Below are 17985 nucleotides of genomic sequence, written 5' to 3' on the forward strand. Positions count from 1 at the left end.
AGGAAAGCATGACAAAGTTGTTAAGTTACTTTAAAGTGGTTGATGAGCGGAAGGTCTCTATCAGGCAGCATTTAAATTAAGATCTACATGATAAAGAACCAGCTCTGCAAAATAAGAATAATCTTATTCAGAAGAATAATCCAAGCAGAGGATCAACTAATGGAAAAGACCTCGGGTAGATATGCCCCTGGGAAAGAGAAAAGCCTACATGGTTAGAGGAGCACTTTCCAAGAGAAATATAATATGAGCCACATATGTAATTTAAAATTTTCTAGTATCTTCATTGACTAAAGTAAAAATAAATAGGTAAACTTAATTTTAATAAAACATTTTATTTGACCCAATATATTATACCTAAAATATTATCATAAGCATGTATTCAATATAGAAATTATCAAGATACTTTACATTCTTTCCATAATAAGTCTTTAAAATTAAGGTTATACTTCACACTCACAGCATATCTCATTTCGGACTAGCCACATTTCAAGTGCTCAGTAGTCACACAGGGCTAGTGGCGGCCTTTCTGGAAAGCACAGGGCTAGAGCATACTGGGCAAAGTGGATGGTAATACACGATGAAGTGGAAAGGCAGAGAGGGGCCAGATCTGGTGTACAGAACCTACATCGGAGGTAATGAAGCTGGATTTCATTCTCATTGAAATGAGAATGGACTGCAGGGTTTTTAAGGGAAAAGTAATCAATCATATTTAAATTTTAAATAGCTGCTCTGTGATGAATAGATTGTTGGGAGCACCAATAGGAATGGGAAGACCAGCTAGGAGGCTGCTGCAGGGGAAAGATAATAGTGGCTTGGATTATAGTGGTAGTAATGGAGGGAGAGAGAAATGGATAGATTTGGATATGTTTTGAAGATAGAGTCTACAGGACTGGATGGTGAGACAGGGAGAAAGAGAAAAGTAGCAAGGATAATGACTCCTAGAAAAAATTGAGATATTTGTTGTTGTGGGTATAACAGGGAGCCTTGCCCTGAAGCGATGTGAATTATGTCACACCATGGAAGAGGTAACTATTTTAATAGATATTTACAACAATTCTGACTGATAAATAATTTTATCATTTATTTAACGATAAAACATTCTCTACCAAACTTGCCTTCTTACTTCCTCAGTGTAAAACAAATTTCCAACAACATCTATTACAAGATATTTTTCAAATTCAAACTATAACAAGCAGAATTAAATAGCTTCAAGTTTTAAATGGTCATATTTAATCATTTTAAACCAAAGAATCTTAGAGCTGTGAAGGACACTTTATAAATTAGCCATCTGGTCCAATCCTATCTTACATTTGAGGAAATGGAGACTTAGATAAGTAATTTGTCCAAAGTTACACTGGAAATCAGGAAAAGGATCCAATTAAACCAAATGCAGTTAAGTTGGTAACTTCCTTTTCATCTTTATAAACCCACTGCCTACCATAATGCCCGGAATATTGTACGGACCAAAAGTTTTTGTTTAATAAAGTAAACAGAACAATAAAAACAAAAGCAAATTAACAAAAATAGGCCTGTCTCCTAATTCCCAGACCATTGCTCTAATCTCTCAGTGGCTCTCTTAGAAAAAGACCAGATAAATAGATAAAAAGGTAGATGTTTAATTTACGCATTTCAACATCAACTTTAAATCCAAAGGATGCCACAGAAAAGTACATAATGAGTCTGGATCTCATCTGAACCCATCTTGGCACAAATCATCATAGGAAACCCCTAATTTGGTAAATGTAATGTATTGACCTAAAGGCTAGAAGATGTTTGTTTCTTCTTTATTCATAATATTTTATTATTTTAAATCTCAGGAAAAAAATGTCCTTTCAGATAAGTCTGCCAAAAGAGTACCTAGCAAAGTCCCACTGAGTAAACAGCTCATAATGAATCTTGTGAAATATCAAGTACATAAACCAACCACTCCTATGAAAGATTTTGTAGAGCCTGAAATCAGTAATACTTGATTTGGTTGAATCAGTGTTAATCTCCATGCTATCAGTTTCTAAAATCATGTTGTAATCATAATATAATTTTAAATTCAGTTGCTTTTGACTCAGGACAAATGCTTTTCAGCATCAGAAAAGAGAATTGCTTCCAGGCCTAAGGTTGCATAAAATAAGACCTTTAGGCTAAAAGGCAATTATTTAGATCTTCTGGATTAACAGCAGTTTTCTTGACACTTTCATAGTCATAATAGAAAGTCACAGGGCTCAAACTACTATAATTTTCTATCCTATTGTTAGCAATAGGGGATACACAAGAACTATCAACTAGCATAAAATTAAAGGCCTAATCTTTCACCAGCATCTAATGCTTACCCCTTCCAAAGGGCCTGATCTGGGTTACATAGCTAAGCTATAGAGAGGGATAAATTTATCATAGCCATACAAGAGCAGACTCTGGCATTGCAAGGCTTGAAGCAAAGGTCTCTTACTCTCTGAATTTAGATAGAAAAGAAAACTGCACGTGAACCAGAGCTGAATTAATGTTTACCAAGGGACCACACCCCTTCTATGACAGCTTTTCTATTGTAGTTCAGGGCCAGACAATAAAGAAGGAAATTATCAGCTAGAATAAAGCTTCAAACCTTTCTTTAGATATTTGACAACCTTGGGTCTTCAGACATAAATTCTGTAGGAGGCAAATAAATCAGTTTGCATAATGTCAGAAAATTAGTAAGCAGGAGTTGCAGTTTTTCTTTAATATAAGAAAGAAAGAAGGAAAGAGAGAAAGAAAAAGAAGAAAAGCAACCAGGAGGCATTCTGATGGAGATATTTAACAGTAACCAGATTAAACAAAGGAATCAAAATGACCTTACAGAACAATCTCGCTCTTAGGATAAAAGCTTTTCTTCATATTTGTAGCAGAATTTAGCTAAAGGAATTTTTTTTCTTTCAAGTTTTTTCTTTCTACAGACTAAAAAGAGAACTACCAAAAACAATTTACACTTATTTCTATTCTATCCACATTTGTTCAGAAACAGACAAAAATTAGTCTGCCTTTGTCCCACTTAGATCTTCTTTTGCCATAAAGCACAACAGGCCTTAAGGTGCTTAAAAGTCAAGACTTAAACAGTAGATCCAGAATCCAAAACATACATTTTATCTACAAACACTTTGAGCCTAATTAATCTATTTCCTTCCACATTCTTAATCATTGGAGAAAACAGCACAGCAATCAAATGCCATGATTCTTCAAGCTGAATGTTTTCTTCCTCCTCTCAATGTTTTATTATTCTACAAACAGTAAAGGCGGTAAGCCAGGTTACAGCAGAAAGGTCAAACACTGCTGTGTTAAAGGTCTATTTTTTTCTGATGTCTAAATTTAGTGAAGAAAAGGGACTTGACCTAAAGGTACAGTTACCATATTTTAAATATGCTCATTAGGATGCCAGATTTCTTCACAGAATTCCTAAAGAATCCTCCCGCAACCCTTAGGGTATAGAAAGAAGGTCCTGCACTTAAAACAAGTATTTATTTAATTCAATGTACATCAGACAATGTGGTTTAATACATAGAATAAAAAGGTCTTGGCTGAGGATGGTTAGGAATCTTTGGCTCTGCCTGGGCTAAGTTATTTAAACCATGAGCTTTCCACATCTCTAAATTGAGAGACTGCGTGAGATGATCTTTAAGCTCCTCCCCAGCTCCAAAATTTTTTGAGCCCAGGCGCCAAGACAGTATTTTTAATTTAATATGAAGAAAAAACTCCTCTTGTTTCACCTGTAATTTTCTAAGTCTTCACCTTTCTACAATATTGGCCATATTTGAAAGGGGGGAAAAAAGGTTATTTCCCATCCAGCCTGTCCAAACTATTTTTAGATCCTAATATGAAAACACTATGTTTAATTTGTGACATCTATGTCTGCTCACAGAAATACCGTATTGTAAAGCCCAAATTTAGCTGCAAAACTCAATGAAAGAAAAGGAAGCAAAAGAAAAGTACACAAGCGTTAGGCATACTAAACATTTTATACAAACGAAAACATGTTTTAAACTTTTGGATAGTCATACTTTTATGTAACACTTTAATATATGCTACTTCTGACACTTTTGTGCAAATTCAAAAATATTTCTCCCATTTCCTCTTTCTAATTGAGATGCAAATATTATACATAATAGAACTATTTTTAAAAAATTTCAAGTGACAATCAACAATTTCATTTAGAAGCTCTAAGTTTCTGGGATGATGCTGACTGGTAGCAAGCTTTCCAAAAATGCCTTCTAGATTGTCCACCTTTGTAATGGTATCACTAGAGAATCTGTATCAAGTAGGACATGCCAGATGTTTCACAAAATTAATTGAACCTAGCATTTACTGTTGCTGTAGAAACAAAATAGCATCTGTCAGGTCCCTGTACTAGTAGCTGAATTTAAAAGGTTGGTATGAAATCAACTGGGCAGACATGAACAGCTCAGATTAAGATCAACTGTCATCTTCCAGTCATTAAGAAATTCATGAGTACAACGGATAAAACTCTCCTATCATCCGATAATGGATGAATCCCTACTTAATATCAAACTTCTTCAAACAGAGCTCAGTATACAAACTGGCTGTAAAGAGTTTTTGCCTTAACATTTTAAATGACGATACTTGACTTCCCAAGTCTGTTTTATGAACGAGTCATCGTTAGTCCTCAAATGACCTCTTAATTTATTTTAAATATTGCCCAGATGTTACAATACTTTGGTGGATTAATAGGTTTTTCCCCAAACCTTTACCCTAAGCTCTAACCAGTTTGAGGCACACGTGCGATGAAAGGCTTCATGCTCTAGGGAGGGCTAAATAGCAGAACTAACTCCCTTACAGAATAGGAGAAACATTCATAAATCTAAAAATGAAAATAAAAAAAAGAAGGGGGTAGGGGATAGGAAAAGGAAGTAAGAGGAAAGAGTTCTAGTGCCAGAAATAAGATTAAATGCTTTTTATAGGGTAAAGGTGAATTAGAAATCTTTCTCTTTTTGTCTTAAAAGGTGTGCAATTTTGATAATTAATGGGACAGCCAATAGATACTCTTATAAAGAGGATTGTGAAAAACAAATTATTTGAATGAATCACATTTACTAAAGGGGACACAAATGGGCTCAATGATTAATTTTCTCAAGTCTAGAATATTATTAACCTTCACCTAGACAGAAATCACGTGAAGCCTGAGGCCAGCTAACTTCAATCAGAAAGGCACTATGCAGCCATTTTGTATACCTGGACCCGAAGTGGCAAATAATCTTCACAGAGATCATCCCACAGCTCCTGGAGGTCTGAAATCTCCAAGGGATAACTCACGGATGTCTTGTAAAGGGGTTTCAAAGACCTGTTAAGGAAACCAGAACTAACTCCATCTGTCATGATATGGCCAGGCCTGGTTCCAGGTGGGCTGGATTTCACTGGAATAGGAAGCTTGCTCCCTCGGGGGCTCTGGATGGGCTTATAATCAAGACCTTTAATCATGCTAAGAGCTAGCTCCAGCTTGTGGTTACACATATGCCGTGGGGCCTGTTCATCTGAACAACAGTCACATTTTACAAGCTCCTTTGCACTTCTCTCAGGTTCCTCTTCCTTTTGCTGTGGAGGACTAGCCTGGACACTTGCATCCAAAGATTCCACAGAGGATCCCGGTGTCCCTTCTTCCATGCTTTCTCCATCTGGGGGTACCTTCACACTTGGTAAATCCGGTGGCCCAACCTCAGACAATGCTGGTTCTTCAGTGCAAATGCTGGTGGACCACCTGGTAGAAGGACCATACGAGATACTTTTTGCCACTTTTCGAGGCACCTTACAAATGGCTTCATAGTCTGAATCAGCAACCCGCAAAGCTGCACAACCACGGCATCTCCTGGGTCGGTTTCCGGGGCCTTCCGAAGCATGACAGCTGTGTAGCTCCTGAGTCTGATCCTCATTTTCTACCCAGCACTCAAACCCTGAATAGGCAAAGTCCTCCTGGAGCAGTGCAGAGTATCTTACATCGGGTAAGCCGGAAATGTCAACCGTTCCATTCCCTGCCTTGGTCTCCGCGCCAGTGTCATCGTTATTCTTCCGATACATGCTAGCAATGCAGAACTTGAGGCGGTCCTTCTCCAGCAGCAGCTTCTGCAAGCGCTCGATAGAAAGGGCTTCGATCCGGGCAATGACGGTGTCGAATCTATAGATCCGATCAAGCATGAAAGCACACTTGCTGCAAGCAAACTCAGCTTTGCCATCCCGGGAGACATCCTTGCCCAGGACGTGCGACAGAAGAACCTGGAGGTTGAGCTTGGATGCCGTGTGGAAGATCCAGCGCCGCTGGTTTCCGCACAGCTCCCGGGCACAGATCCTGCAAATCTCCTTCATCTTCCCTCCTGCGGTTGCCGAGCTTCCCTGATGCGGCTGCTGCTCGGTGATCACTCACTGGCGCTTGGTTGCGTTCCGTCTCCCGCCCCGGTAGCCTCCGACCGGCATGGCACAGCCCGATGGGGTCCCCACTCTACAGAGGCGCTTTGCTGCCACCCGCGCGCGGACTCTGGGTACCAGAGTGGTCAGCCCCGCCCCTCGGGGAGGGGGCGGGCGAGGAAACACTTCAGGGGGGCGGATGCTGAGTGACATCAGCGCAGGCCGCGCTGAGAACCTGCCATGTCTCCTCCAGCTGTCTCTCCCACCAGCCGTGGTGTCCTCAATGTCCTCCCTTTCAGCTGGCTGGGTTCGCGGTCCACAAGCGGCCGCCCGCGGCTGACGCAAAAACTCAGAGATTGAGGATCAGATTTCAAGATGGCGCCAGAGGCTCGGCGCCTGCGGCCACCGGCAAACTCCTCTGGGAGCTGTAGTCCAGGAGGCCGGCTCCTCGTTCTGCGCATGCGGGGTGGCGAGCGCGTCCCCTCGCCCCCAAACGACTTAGTGCTGTTCGCGGTAGAACACAGACCTGGCTAGCAGTGAGTACCGGAGTGGAGAGCAGGACGGATGGCGACCTCTGCTAGGCCACTTTTATCTGCTAAAATTTCACCCCAAAAGCGCACCAGTTCCCTCACGGATCCTCCCTTCCGCCCTTGCGGGATGTCCCAAAGCTCTGCTTGGGGAGGAGAAAGCTGAATCCCCGCCCCCTCTCTCCACGGGTAGTGCCACGTACTCTGGATGGAGCAGCCTGGCAGCGCCACTAGGTACCGCTGCGCGCCGCCTCCCTCCCGCCTGCAGCCCCCGTCTCCTCTCCCTACCCAGTCTGGTGCCTGGATTAAAAGGCCCCAGGTCTTCACAAGCGGCCAGGGAGAATGGGTTGATAAACCGGAGGTGGCAGGTAGGGCGGATTTTAGGAGGCTCAGTTCAACCTCCCACTCGACTGTTGGGAGCACCTAGAAAAGAGGACAAGTGTTTCTCTCCTCGTGATGTTGCGGTTTGAGTTTAGCAGTCCTGGATGATTTGCCCTTTTTTAGAAAAGAAATCGAGAGAGGGCACAAAGCAGTCACCTGAGAAGGAGTCCAACAAAAGCCACATGAATGCAGCTGGTTAACCAAGATTTTGATGATAACAGAGAAAATGAGCTTTTTCAAGAATATAGACATCTGAGAGTAGATTGCCATCACCGAATCCTCTTTCAGGTTCAGGTAGACTGTAGGCCTTATTTTGGGGGTGGGGAGGGGAGACAAACACTAGAACAAAAGGCCTTATTTATTTGAGCAAGAGTCCAGGGTATCAGAGAGTGCTGCTGTCTGCAGAAGTGGAGCTGGGAATTTCACTGACTTCAGTGAGTATCTTGTCTTATTCAGCATCATCTAGTAGTAAGTCACCCAGCCTTGGGTACAGAACTTAGATTGCACACAAAGAGTGGAGGGAAGCTGGAGCTCTCTCTAGGTGGAATCGAGGTGTCAACGTCCGTTTATAATAAACAATTCTCTCCCTGGCTTGAGAGGTATGCAAACTCCAGATGGGAGGAAAAACAGTCCCACACAATCATCTGGAGTTTTCCCAGAGCAGGACGTTTCCCAATTACAATAATGCTAGATTTCACTAACTTGACTTTGTGAGATAATAAGGCCAGCAACAGTCAAAGTATTTCTGACCCTCATCTCCAGGGCACAGCCCATACTCCTAAACCTGGAGACATTCAGATGCCTTCGATGAAAGCCCATAATTAACCCCCAACTTCTTATTGAGCATTAAATGAGATGATTTGGGGGAAGTGCTTTAACAGATTTTGGCTCATATCATGTCAATAATAATAGCTAATATTATTTTAATATAATGCAATATTTTAAAGTAATTTTAAAGCTTTACGGGGCTCTGTACACATAAAATTGTATCACTCTCTTATTTAATCATCAAAACAAAATCTTAGTAGCTCCATCGTGAGAGATTAGAACAGCCCTTAGAGCTTTGGCTTTAGTAGGCTACAGAACTTTGCATCTGTGATTTCACCTAAAGAGGCATGTTCTGGTCCCAAAACCAAGAATGTAAAATAGAGTTCCAAGTAAAACTCACTACAGGGCTTCCCTGGTGGCGCAGTGGTTGAGAGTCCGCCTGCCGATGCAGGGGACACAGGTTCGTGCCCCGGTCCGGGAAGATCCCACATGCCGCGGAGCGGCTGGGCCCGTGAGCCATGGCCGCTGAGCCTGCGCGTCCGGAGCCTGTGCTCCGCAAGAGGAGAGGCCACAGCAGTGAGAGGCCCTCGTACCGCAAAAAAAACAAAACAAAACAAAACAAAACTCACGACAGGTGCATTTTTGCCTATCTCTAGGTATTATCTCTAGGTATATGAGCTTCAGAGTCAGAAGAAATTAAGTAACAATCGTAACAATCTTTGGAATCCATAGTGATCTATAGAGAGGCAAGGAGTTTCTGGCCTGCCAGGACACTACCCTAAAGAACAGCAAGGACTCAAAAGTGCAAAAAGTGCAAATTAGGACATTAATCAAGGCCTCATCTTTGAATGTGGATGGGAGCCACGTTTTCCTTTTGGGGAAAATGCTAATGAAACAAAGTAATTAATGAAACAAGTGCTCCTGGGGAGCAAACTCTAAATAATACTTTGTATTATTCTGTATTCCTTAATAAGATTTTGCACCTGACCTGTAGTCTCTAAACTTTAATGACAACATATGGGCAGTTGGTATACAAGAGCAAGTCAGTACAAATGGAGAAAAGGCAACTTACTATTGAAGAATATGTTTGTAAAGAATATGTAAGTAAAGATCAACATACTGAAAGAGCTATACATACATATCTAGGCTTCCAACAGATAGAAATAAATCACTCAACAATCAAAGAAAATTTGAAGACAGCACTCTTCACTCCCAGAGAACATAAAGACCATATCTCAAAACAGATAGTAAACTAGAGTACTAGAACCACTCCTAAATATGACCATTTGGTTCTATAAAACTAAAAGATCACTTTTGTACATATCAATTGAAAATAAAAATTAAAAAATTAAACAAGGAAAATTATGTGATAATAAATTCAGCACTTCATGGTTTATCAATATCATCTTGGTCAAGATTTTGTATTTAGTCAACACTGGCTATCTATGGGGAGGCAAGAAAATGGGGAGCTAAACAGCAACATTTACTTTTTTTTTTTTTTTTTTTGCGGTATGTGGGCCTCTCACTGCTGTGGCTTCTCCCGTTGCGGAGCACAGGCTCCGGACACGCAGGCTCAGTGGCCATGGCTTACGGGCCCAGCCACTCCGCGGCACGTGGGGATCCTCCCAGACCGGGGCACGAACCCGCATCGCCTGCCTCGGCAGACAGACTCCCAACCACTCCGCCACCAGGGAAGCCTGCAACATTTACTTTTATTCTATATACCATGTATCATTTGAATTTGGGGCAATGAATGTATATTCATATATTATTTTTAAAATGTTTTAAAATTAGGAAATATTCTATAGTTAAAACTAAGAATTGTGCCAATTTAAGGCACTTATATCAGAGTCTGAGTGTTAAAACTTGAACCCTAAAAAATGAAAACTTTTATAATATGTGATAAATATACATATGTGGACAACTCATATAAACAAAGGTTCAAGGGGATATACAAGTTATTAGTGATTATGTCTGGAGAGTAGAACTATGGATACTTATTTTCTTCTTTCCTCATTTGTATTCTAAAATTTTCTATAAGCATGTATTGATTTTGTGATAAGAAAAATAAATGTGTTACTAAGAAGAAGATAAGATTAACACATTTTGATATGTTCATATAATGTAATATTAACCATCAATAAAAAAGAATGGGGGCTTCCTGGGCTTCCCTGGTGGCGCAGTGGTTGAGAGTCCACCTGCCGATGCAGGGGACACGGGTTCGTGCCCCGATCCAGGAGGATCCTAATACTTAGGAATCTTGTTCCAAATGGGCATATAGTTCTCTAAATTCAACAATTTTGCACATAGTTCTTAATGGTAGTATTATTATGGTAGGGATCTTTTGCACTATCTCTATTTTGATCTCTAGATTTGAGGGCCCAGGAAGATTCTCTTCGAACCGTAGCTACTTTTGTACTCCCTGTGTTGTAGTGTTTCTAAGCCCTAATTCTGGGCTGGGAGGGTGTTTCCAGGAGGTGAAAAATCCCTATGTCCCAAACCAGTTGTATTAGCTTTCCTTATCCTAGTTATGATGTTGCAAAGAGCTGTTCTAATTACTAAAAACTATGCCACAGGGGGTGGGGGGAGTGATTCTGGCAGAGAAGCAAAAGCAGATGAGGAAATGCAAGAATATCAAAGTAAAGCCAGTTAGGCTTTATGGTAACACCACAGCATGTTCATGATTTCCCTCTGTTGGTTGGAAATCTTTAAGAAGCCAGAAACAATCATGCTTTGCATTAATTAATAGCACAGCATTTCAAAACACTTGTTTTAAAACTGGGAGATTTCCAGTTCAACTACAGATTGCTATAATATGGTTATCAGCAGAATTGATTTTAAAATAGTAAACACTGCAGTCTTTCAAGTTATTAAATATCCACAGCTGTTTAAGTGAACTTCAAAATATTTGTTGATCAACTGATGAGCAAGAATTTATGCAAACTCAGTTTTGTTTTCTTTCTTTTCTCTGTCTTCAGAGAGCTTTCAGTTTAGTTGAAGGGGAGAGAATGTGCATGCTACAATCAGAATAACCGATTGGTAAACTAAATGGTACCGACAACTTCAACGTAACTGCAGAAAAAGTTAAGTACGAGCTGATACAGGTGAAGGGGGCAAGAGTGGGACTTGAGATGGATCTTAGAATGGAAGAAACCAAGGAAAGGACTCCAGAAAAAGAAAACAGCATCCTCAAAAGTCTTGGAAGTTGGGTTAAATATGATGCTAGCCTGTCAGTAAAGGGAAAGATTTTGTGGGATATCTGAGTGGCCAGGTTCATCCTACTCTATACATCTATACATACACTCTGTACATCTCAATAATTACTCATTCAAAGAACATATATAAAGGGCCAACTGAAAGCCAGACACTATGCTATGGAGGGAACTGGCAACTAGAAATTGGTTAATGTTTGAGAAAGGCAAAAGAATTTGGACTTTCTGTTATGAAGTTAAGCTAAGAATGGCATGATGAAAAGTTTGTTTTAGGAAAATTAGTCAGACAACAGGATGGCTTGGAGTTTCAGGGACAGGTTTTGGGATGGTTACAGGAAGACCTGTTAAAAATCCATTGCCTAGGGCTTCCCTGGTGGCGCAGTGGTTGAGAGTCTGCCTGCCGATGCAGGGGACACGGGTTCGTGCCCCGGTCGGGGAAGATCCCACATGCTGCGGAGCGGCTGGGCCCGTGAGCCATGGCCGCGCATCCGGAGCCTGTGCTCTGCGACGGGAGAGGCCACAACAGTGAGAGGCCCGCGTACCGCAAAAAAAAAAAAAAAATCCATTGCCTAGAGACCATGCTTCCCAACAAGCCACCACAATGAGAAGCCTGCACACCTCAACGAAGAATAACCCCTGCTCACTGCAACTAGAGGAAGCCCACGCGCAGCAACAAAGACCCATCGCAGCCAAAAATAAAGTTTTAAAAAAATCCATTGCCATTATTCACATGTGAGATAATAAAGGTCTGGTATAAAAATGGAAAGAAACTGGTAAATATGAGAGTCATTTTGAAGGAATGAGCAGCAGGACTTGATGACATATATGCAGAGAGGATGAAGGAAAAAAAGGTTAAAAGTAGAGATGAAGTTTTTGGCCTGGAAGACTGGTAGAAAAAAATTGCCTAAACAAACAGAAATGTGGGAGTTGAGTCCATTTGCAAAAAAAGATAATACAAAATCTGACTTGGGACATGCTGTATTTAGGGGACTGAGGAAAAAACTAAGTGAAAAAAACTAAGTTGAGCTCTTCCACAATCAAAACACAGGTGAAAGGGGGACAGTTTCAGGAATGAGAGGGGTAGTTAATATTGTCAACATCTAGAGAAAGATCAGGAGAGATGAGGTCAGGCATACCATTTTCTACAATAGGGTAAACTTGTAAACTAAGGAGTTGTTACCTTTATTTAACTCCTCAGAATCCTTCCCTATCAAGCCAAATGCTAAATTCTTTTTGACTCTATTTCCAAACATCTCTAGTGTGTTCAGAAATGTTGTTTTGCATTTTCCCTACACTGTCCTTTTCAGGTCCTTAAAACCTGAAACCTGAATCATGTCACACAGCTTTAGAAGCTTACCCCTCTAATCATCCTGTATACTATTTCTAGAACATTCATAGTAAAGATCCATAATTGTCCACTACCTATAGCACGAAGTCCAAAACTCTTAGCTTGGCATTTCAATATCTGTACAAAAAGGTCCTAATCTACTTCTCTATCAGCTCATCTCACATTTCTTCTCTAACCAAATGGTGACAGGGTAAATTTTTGGATATAGATATGTTACTTGTATACCCCTACCTACCTCTTTCCTAGTCTGATGGTAAGGCCCTTAGCATTCCCTTGACTTGGGAGTTTTTGCAGAGCAAAGAGCGGAGATTGCCTGAAGTCAAATGCATTTCCTCACTTGGATAAAATTCTAAACGCACTTTGAAGATTAAGCCAGGTGTCCCAGTGGGGAAGAGAAGAGAGTAGTGTCTTTGAGGTCAACAAGAGAGGAGAGGGTGAGATTTCACCCCAGATGGGAAGAGACTGGGGAGGGGGTGAAAGAGTAACAAGGACCCACCTCCATTATCAGTGCCCTGCAGAAGAAGCAGGACCTGTGGGGGAGAAGGCACTGGGTGACTTGGAGAGGCTAGACTCGAGGTCAAGGAGCTCCATAAAGAGTCCAATGTAGCAAGCAGTTAGGATTAGTAGAACTGTATGTGCTGGGGCAGGGTGCTTCAGTGGTGGACCAATGATCAGAGTAGTCTCCTTGATGCTTTGACACCTGATAAAGCCCAGGGACCTTCACCTTCACATAACTGAGAGAGTGGGGAGGAGGAATAACCGAATGAATAGAATTTAATTTCCCACCAGCCTGATTAGGATAGGGACTCAGGGTAACATTAAATTGATTTAAAGAAAGTAACTGTGATATTTCCTGCAAAACTAAATTTGTGAATTCAGAGTAAGTCATACCCACTATGAACTTTTTGTAGGTGTTCAATGAGGGTCAGTCCTAGGCCTTTTTCACCTGTATTCTCTTTCAATATCATCTCATCCTTTTCCACCTTTATATGAGTAACTTCCAATATGTATTTGTGATACTGTGATTTATAATATATATTTGGTTTGTCCCCCTTTCTGGCATAGAATCCTAAAACCCTTGGAATTTCTTCCTTTTTTTTTTTTTTTTTACATCTTTATTAGAGTATAATTGCTTTACAATGGTGTGTTAGTTTCTGCTCTATAACAAAGTGAATCAGTTATACATATACATATGTTCCCATATCTCTTCCCTCTTGCGTCTCCCTCCCTCCCACCCTCCAGGCGGTCACAAAGCACCGAGCTGATCTCCCTGTGCTATGCGGCTGCTTCCCACTAGCTATCTACCTTACATCTGGTAGTGTATACATGTTCATGCCTCTCTCGCTTTGTCACAGCTTACCCTTCCCCCTCCCCATATCCTCAAGTCCATTCTCTAGTCCTTGGAATTTCTTAAATGATGAGAATGATAAAGGTCTTTTGTTAATAAGGTGACTTTTGGAATGTCACTAGGACACTGGGGGGGGTGAGGGGGCGGGGCTTGGCGGTAGTGGCCAGAGGAACCAACCATGTGATTAGAGGGTTGGAACTTTCAGTCCCACACCCCAATCTCCAGGGAAGGGAAAGGGGCTGGAGGCTGAGTCAGTCGACAATGGCCAATGAGTCAATCATGCTTTTGTAATGAAGCCTCCATAAAATCCCAAGAGGACTGGGTTCAGAGAGTTTCTGGGTTGGTGAACATGGGGAAATTCAGGGAGGTGCCTGGTGAGGGCTTGGGAGCTCCTCACTCCTTCTCATATTACCTTGCCGTATGCATATCTCCCATCTCTCTGTTCCTGGGTTATATCCTGATACAATAAACCAGTGATCCAGTAAGTAAAATGTTTCTTTTAGTTCTGTGACCTGCTCTAGCAAACTAATCTAACCCGAGGAAGGGTCATGTGAACCTCTAAATTTATAGACAGTCGGTAGTACATGTAACATCTGGACTTGTGACTGGTGTCTGAAGTCCAAGGAGGGGTTGTTGGAACCTCTAACCTATTGCTGGTCAGAAGCACAGGTGATAAACTGGGATTGCAACTGTCGTCTGAAGCCCAGGGGTGGGGAGGAGGGGGAGGGAGGGAGCAGTGGGAGGGGTGTGGAGGCAGTCTTATAAGACTGAATCCTTAACCTGTGGCCTCTGATTCTATCTCCAGGTAGACAGTATCAGAATTGAGTTGAATTCTTGGACACTCTGTGTCTAAGAATTGCTCGGTGCTGTGTGGGAAGTGTCCCTGCTCTCAATACACGTGTTGGAATTGGTGTTCAGAACCAGTAATAGAATATCTTTATTCCAGAATTCTCCTCTGAGTTCAACTCTCAAATGGCCAACTACCTATTTGTATCTGCACCTGTATGTGTTAGAGACATCTCAAAATTACCCCAGGAAAGATTGATTGACGTCTTCCCCTTAACTATAGTGCCTCCCCCTCCTTCCTCCTAATTCTCTATTAAGGATCAGGGAACTATGGATTGTGGGCTCAACCCGACCCCCATCTATTTTTGTAAATAAACCTTATTGGAACACAGCCATGCCGAGTCCTTCATGTATTGCCTATGGTTGTTTTTGTGCTGCAACAGCAGAAATCTTATGGCCTGCAAAGTCTAAATTATTTACTCTCTGGCCTTTTATAGAAAAAGTTTGCTGATCCTTGCTCTTTGTTTTTTTTCCAATGTATTTATCACAGTTTGCAATTATTTGTTTGATCACGTGGTTACTTAACTAGCTCCCTTATTAGAATGTAAGCTCCCTGAGGGGAAGGACTCTGCCATGCTTATTCTTACTGTTTCTGCAGCACTTAATTTCACCACTGTCCGGCCATGGTAGGCACTCAATAAACAGTCATGGACTGGATTACATGAACGGATGAATGAATGACTTATTATATCTTAAAATTTTATTTCGTTCTTTTGCCTTAGCACAACTTCCATCCTTGGTTACCCTCTGGTGACCTCATATCTTAATAGAGTTCCATAATAGTTAGTCCTCTCACCTTCTTTCTCCTCTACTCGCTCCCCCTTCCAGACTAATCTTCCTAAAACAGATCTCAGATATATCACTTTCTGGCATAGTAACCTGGAGACCTAATGACTTACCCACAATCATAAACTTCTTGACCTGCCATCCAAGGCCCTCTGACTCTAGTATCACGCTATCTTTCTAGCCTAAACTCATTGTCCCCCTGCATATCCTCACTATTCCAACTACTGCTTCCTTACCTGGAACTTCCCTACCGCTCTCTTATCTACTTGTAATGTTCTTTCCCATTACTACCATCTCCTCTTGTCAAAATCCTAACCAATCTTCAAGTATTTTCTTTAAGCTGCCTCTTTTAATCCCCTCAAAAGACATCTTTCTCTTCTTTGACCTTCCAAAGCACTTTTTATTCCTATAGTAATATGTGTGTCATTTTTCCATATTGCCTTCTTCCCTAAAGGGCTGGTAAGCTCCTTAAGAAAAGGAACCACACTTTACTCATCTTGTTATCTTGTGAGGTACTTTTATCAGTATGTTCCTAGATCTAAGTAAATAATCATTGAATGAATAAATAAATTGATGCCTAGCATTTTTATGTCTTATTAAAATCCTACTCATTCCTTACAGACCAGAGTCTTCACGGCCCACCCCAGCCCCTGATTTTTCCCTTTCTCTCCTGCCTTGTATTTTGTTTCCATCAGAGACTTTCTTACCTTCCAATTAGATTGTAATCCCTAGAAGTCAGAGACTAAACCTTATGTCTTTGTCTTCCTCTTCCTTCACCTTACAGTACCTGTGCGACTGTAAATGCTCAATAAATAAATCTATGAAGAAGCCCCTCTTTTCTCCATCTGATAAAGTCTGTTTCTGAGACATGTTACCAATGAAGGTTTGCCTGGGAGACAGTGACGTTGAATGAGGATTTGTAAAGGAGTCTCCAGCTTCAATATTCATCAGCTTAAGAAAGGGATATTGAAAAGCTGCTCTAAAAAAAAATTCTCCTTACATGAAGTTGGCTGAAGCTGCCTGAGCTGCTAATCCCTGCCAGGTTTTCAGTCTCTGCCTTGAGCATTTAGAGCGCATTCTTGCCTTAACCTCTATGTCAGATCTCTCCACGGTAACACTGGAATGTTTGCTATTTTAGGAAATCTGCCTCACTGCATGCAGTGCTATTTACATTAGGTTCCAGACAAGGCATAAATGCAATGGCTTGACGGTCTGCTTTGTGTGAGTAGGAAGGTCCTGATGGCTTAATGGATGCCTCTCCCTAATTCTGTTGTCCTGTTTCATTTTTTAGGCCAACCACAGTGTAATTACACATTAATAAATAGTGCTTATATAATACTGGGGGGAAAGATGGAGAGAAAAAAGAGGAAACAAAACAAGAATTCCTCCAGACATTTCCTTTGCAAGTACATTACCTCCGCGCCACGCCACCCCTCCCCCCTCCCCCCGCCATTCCCCCCACCCCCCACCCCGCCCCGACCCCTGCCTTCCTACCCTCCAGGTCTGGTTTCATTTAAAAAGTTCTTTGAGATAAAGCTTCCACCATTCTGTAGAAGGGAATAATATCAATAACTGGAATGATTCCCAGCTTTTCCCTGCAGCTCTGTGGATACCTTCAGTAAGGAAGAGAAAAACGCTTTGTAAACTGCACTTTATTAGATCTTCTGACTCCCTAGTAAAAAAGAGGTAGACGAGTTGCCGCATCATGACAGCGCCATCACAAAGCTGAGCACTCTGGTCACCACATGCAGTCGATCCGAATGGCCATGGAGGACTGAGAGCATACATGGAGTGTTGTCAATCCGTGGCATGTCAAGTTTGTGGCATTTTTTGTTGTTCTATGAAGTTAATTATATAAAAGAAGTTCATAAGTATTCTACAGGTACACTCCAGCTAAAATGGATGCTGAACAATGTTTTGGTAGAATGGAAAAGGCAAACAACTAGAGGGATAATAAAATCAATTAAACCAAATAATCTTTATCAAAACTGTCTCATTTGAGGAAGAAAGGCTCTGAAGTAAAACTTCCTGTACTCAGAGACTATTTCCCAGTCCAGACTTTCATACTGGCATCATGTGAGAAGTATTTATCTCTGGGAGGTGGAGTAAGACGAGTGTTTTTCATCTGGACAACTCACACCTAGAAGCGTATGATTTGTGAGCTCTCTTTCTTCTAAAGCCCAACTGTGGTGTCCCCAGTTGTGAGGGGGTTGGGGGGGCGGAGTTCAGGCCTCAGAACTCAAGCTCCTCTGTTCCCTAACATCTGTAAGGGGTTCCAGGGATAGCTTTGCTGGCGATGAGAGAATTCTTCAGCCTCTATGGAGCAGGCCCAGGGCTTAGAAATTGAACCTGTGCCTTGTGCATTGTAGAGGTATGGCGCCTGTGGTGAGAAGTGGC

The 17985-nt window shown here is 41.6% G+C and overlaps 1 protein-coding gene across 15 annotated transcripts in view; it reads right to left on the reverse strand.

Annotated features, from left to right (window-relative positions):
- PDE4DIP (phosphodiesterase 4D interacting protein) overlaps positions 1 to 17985 on the reverse strand; it is a 230620-nt gene that overhangs the window by 91271 nt on the left and 121364 nt on the right. For 7 of the 15 annotated variants that reach the window (XM_089916994.1, XM_089916952.1, XM_089916948.1 and 4 more), the window contains exon 1: positions 5209 to 7155. The exons of 4 other annotated variants lie outside the window; for them this stretch is intronic. In XM_089916994.1, coding sequence (XP_089773120.1) covers positions 5209 to 6333 — 1125 coding nt within the window. In that variant the 5' untranslated portion in view covers positions 6334 to 7155. Of the gene's footprint in view, positions 1 to 5208; positions 7157 to 17985 lie in introns of those variants that run through there. 4 more of the 15 variants (XM_089916991.1, XM_089916987.1, XM_089916983.1 and 1 more) reach the window with 3 other exon arrangements.

The sequence above is a fragment of the Delphinapterus leucas genome, chromosome 1 (assembly GCF_059928025.1).
Source record: "Delphinapterus leucas isolate spDelLeu-1000000601 "Yukka" chromosome 1, BTC_Dleu_Yukka2, whole genome shotgun sequence".
NCBI classification, from domain to species: domain Eukaryota; kingdom Metazoa; phylum Chordata; class Mammalia; order Artiodactyla; family Monodontidae; genus Delphinapterus; species Delphinapterus leucas.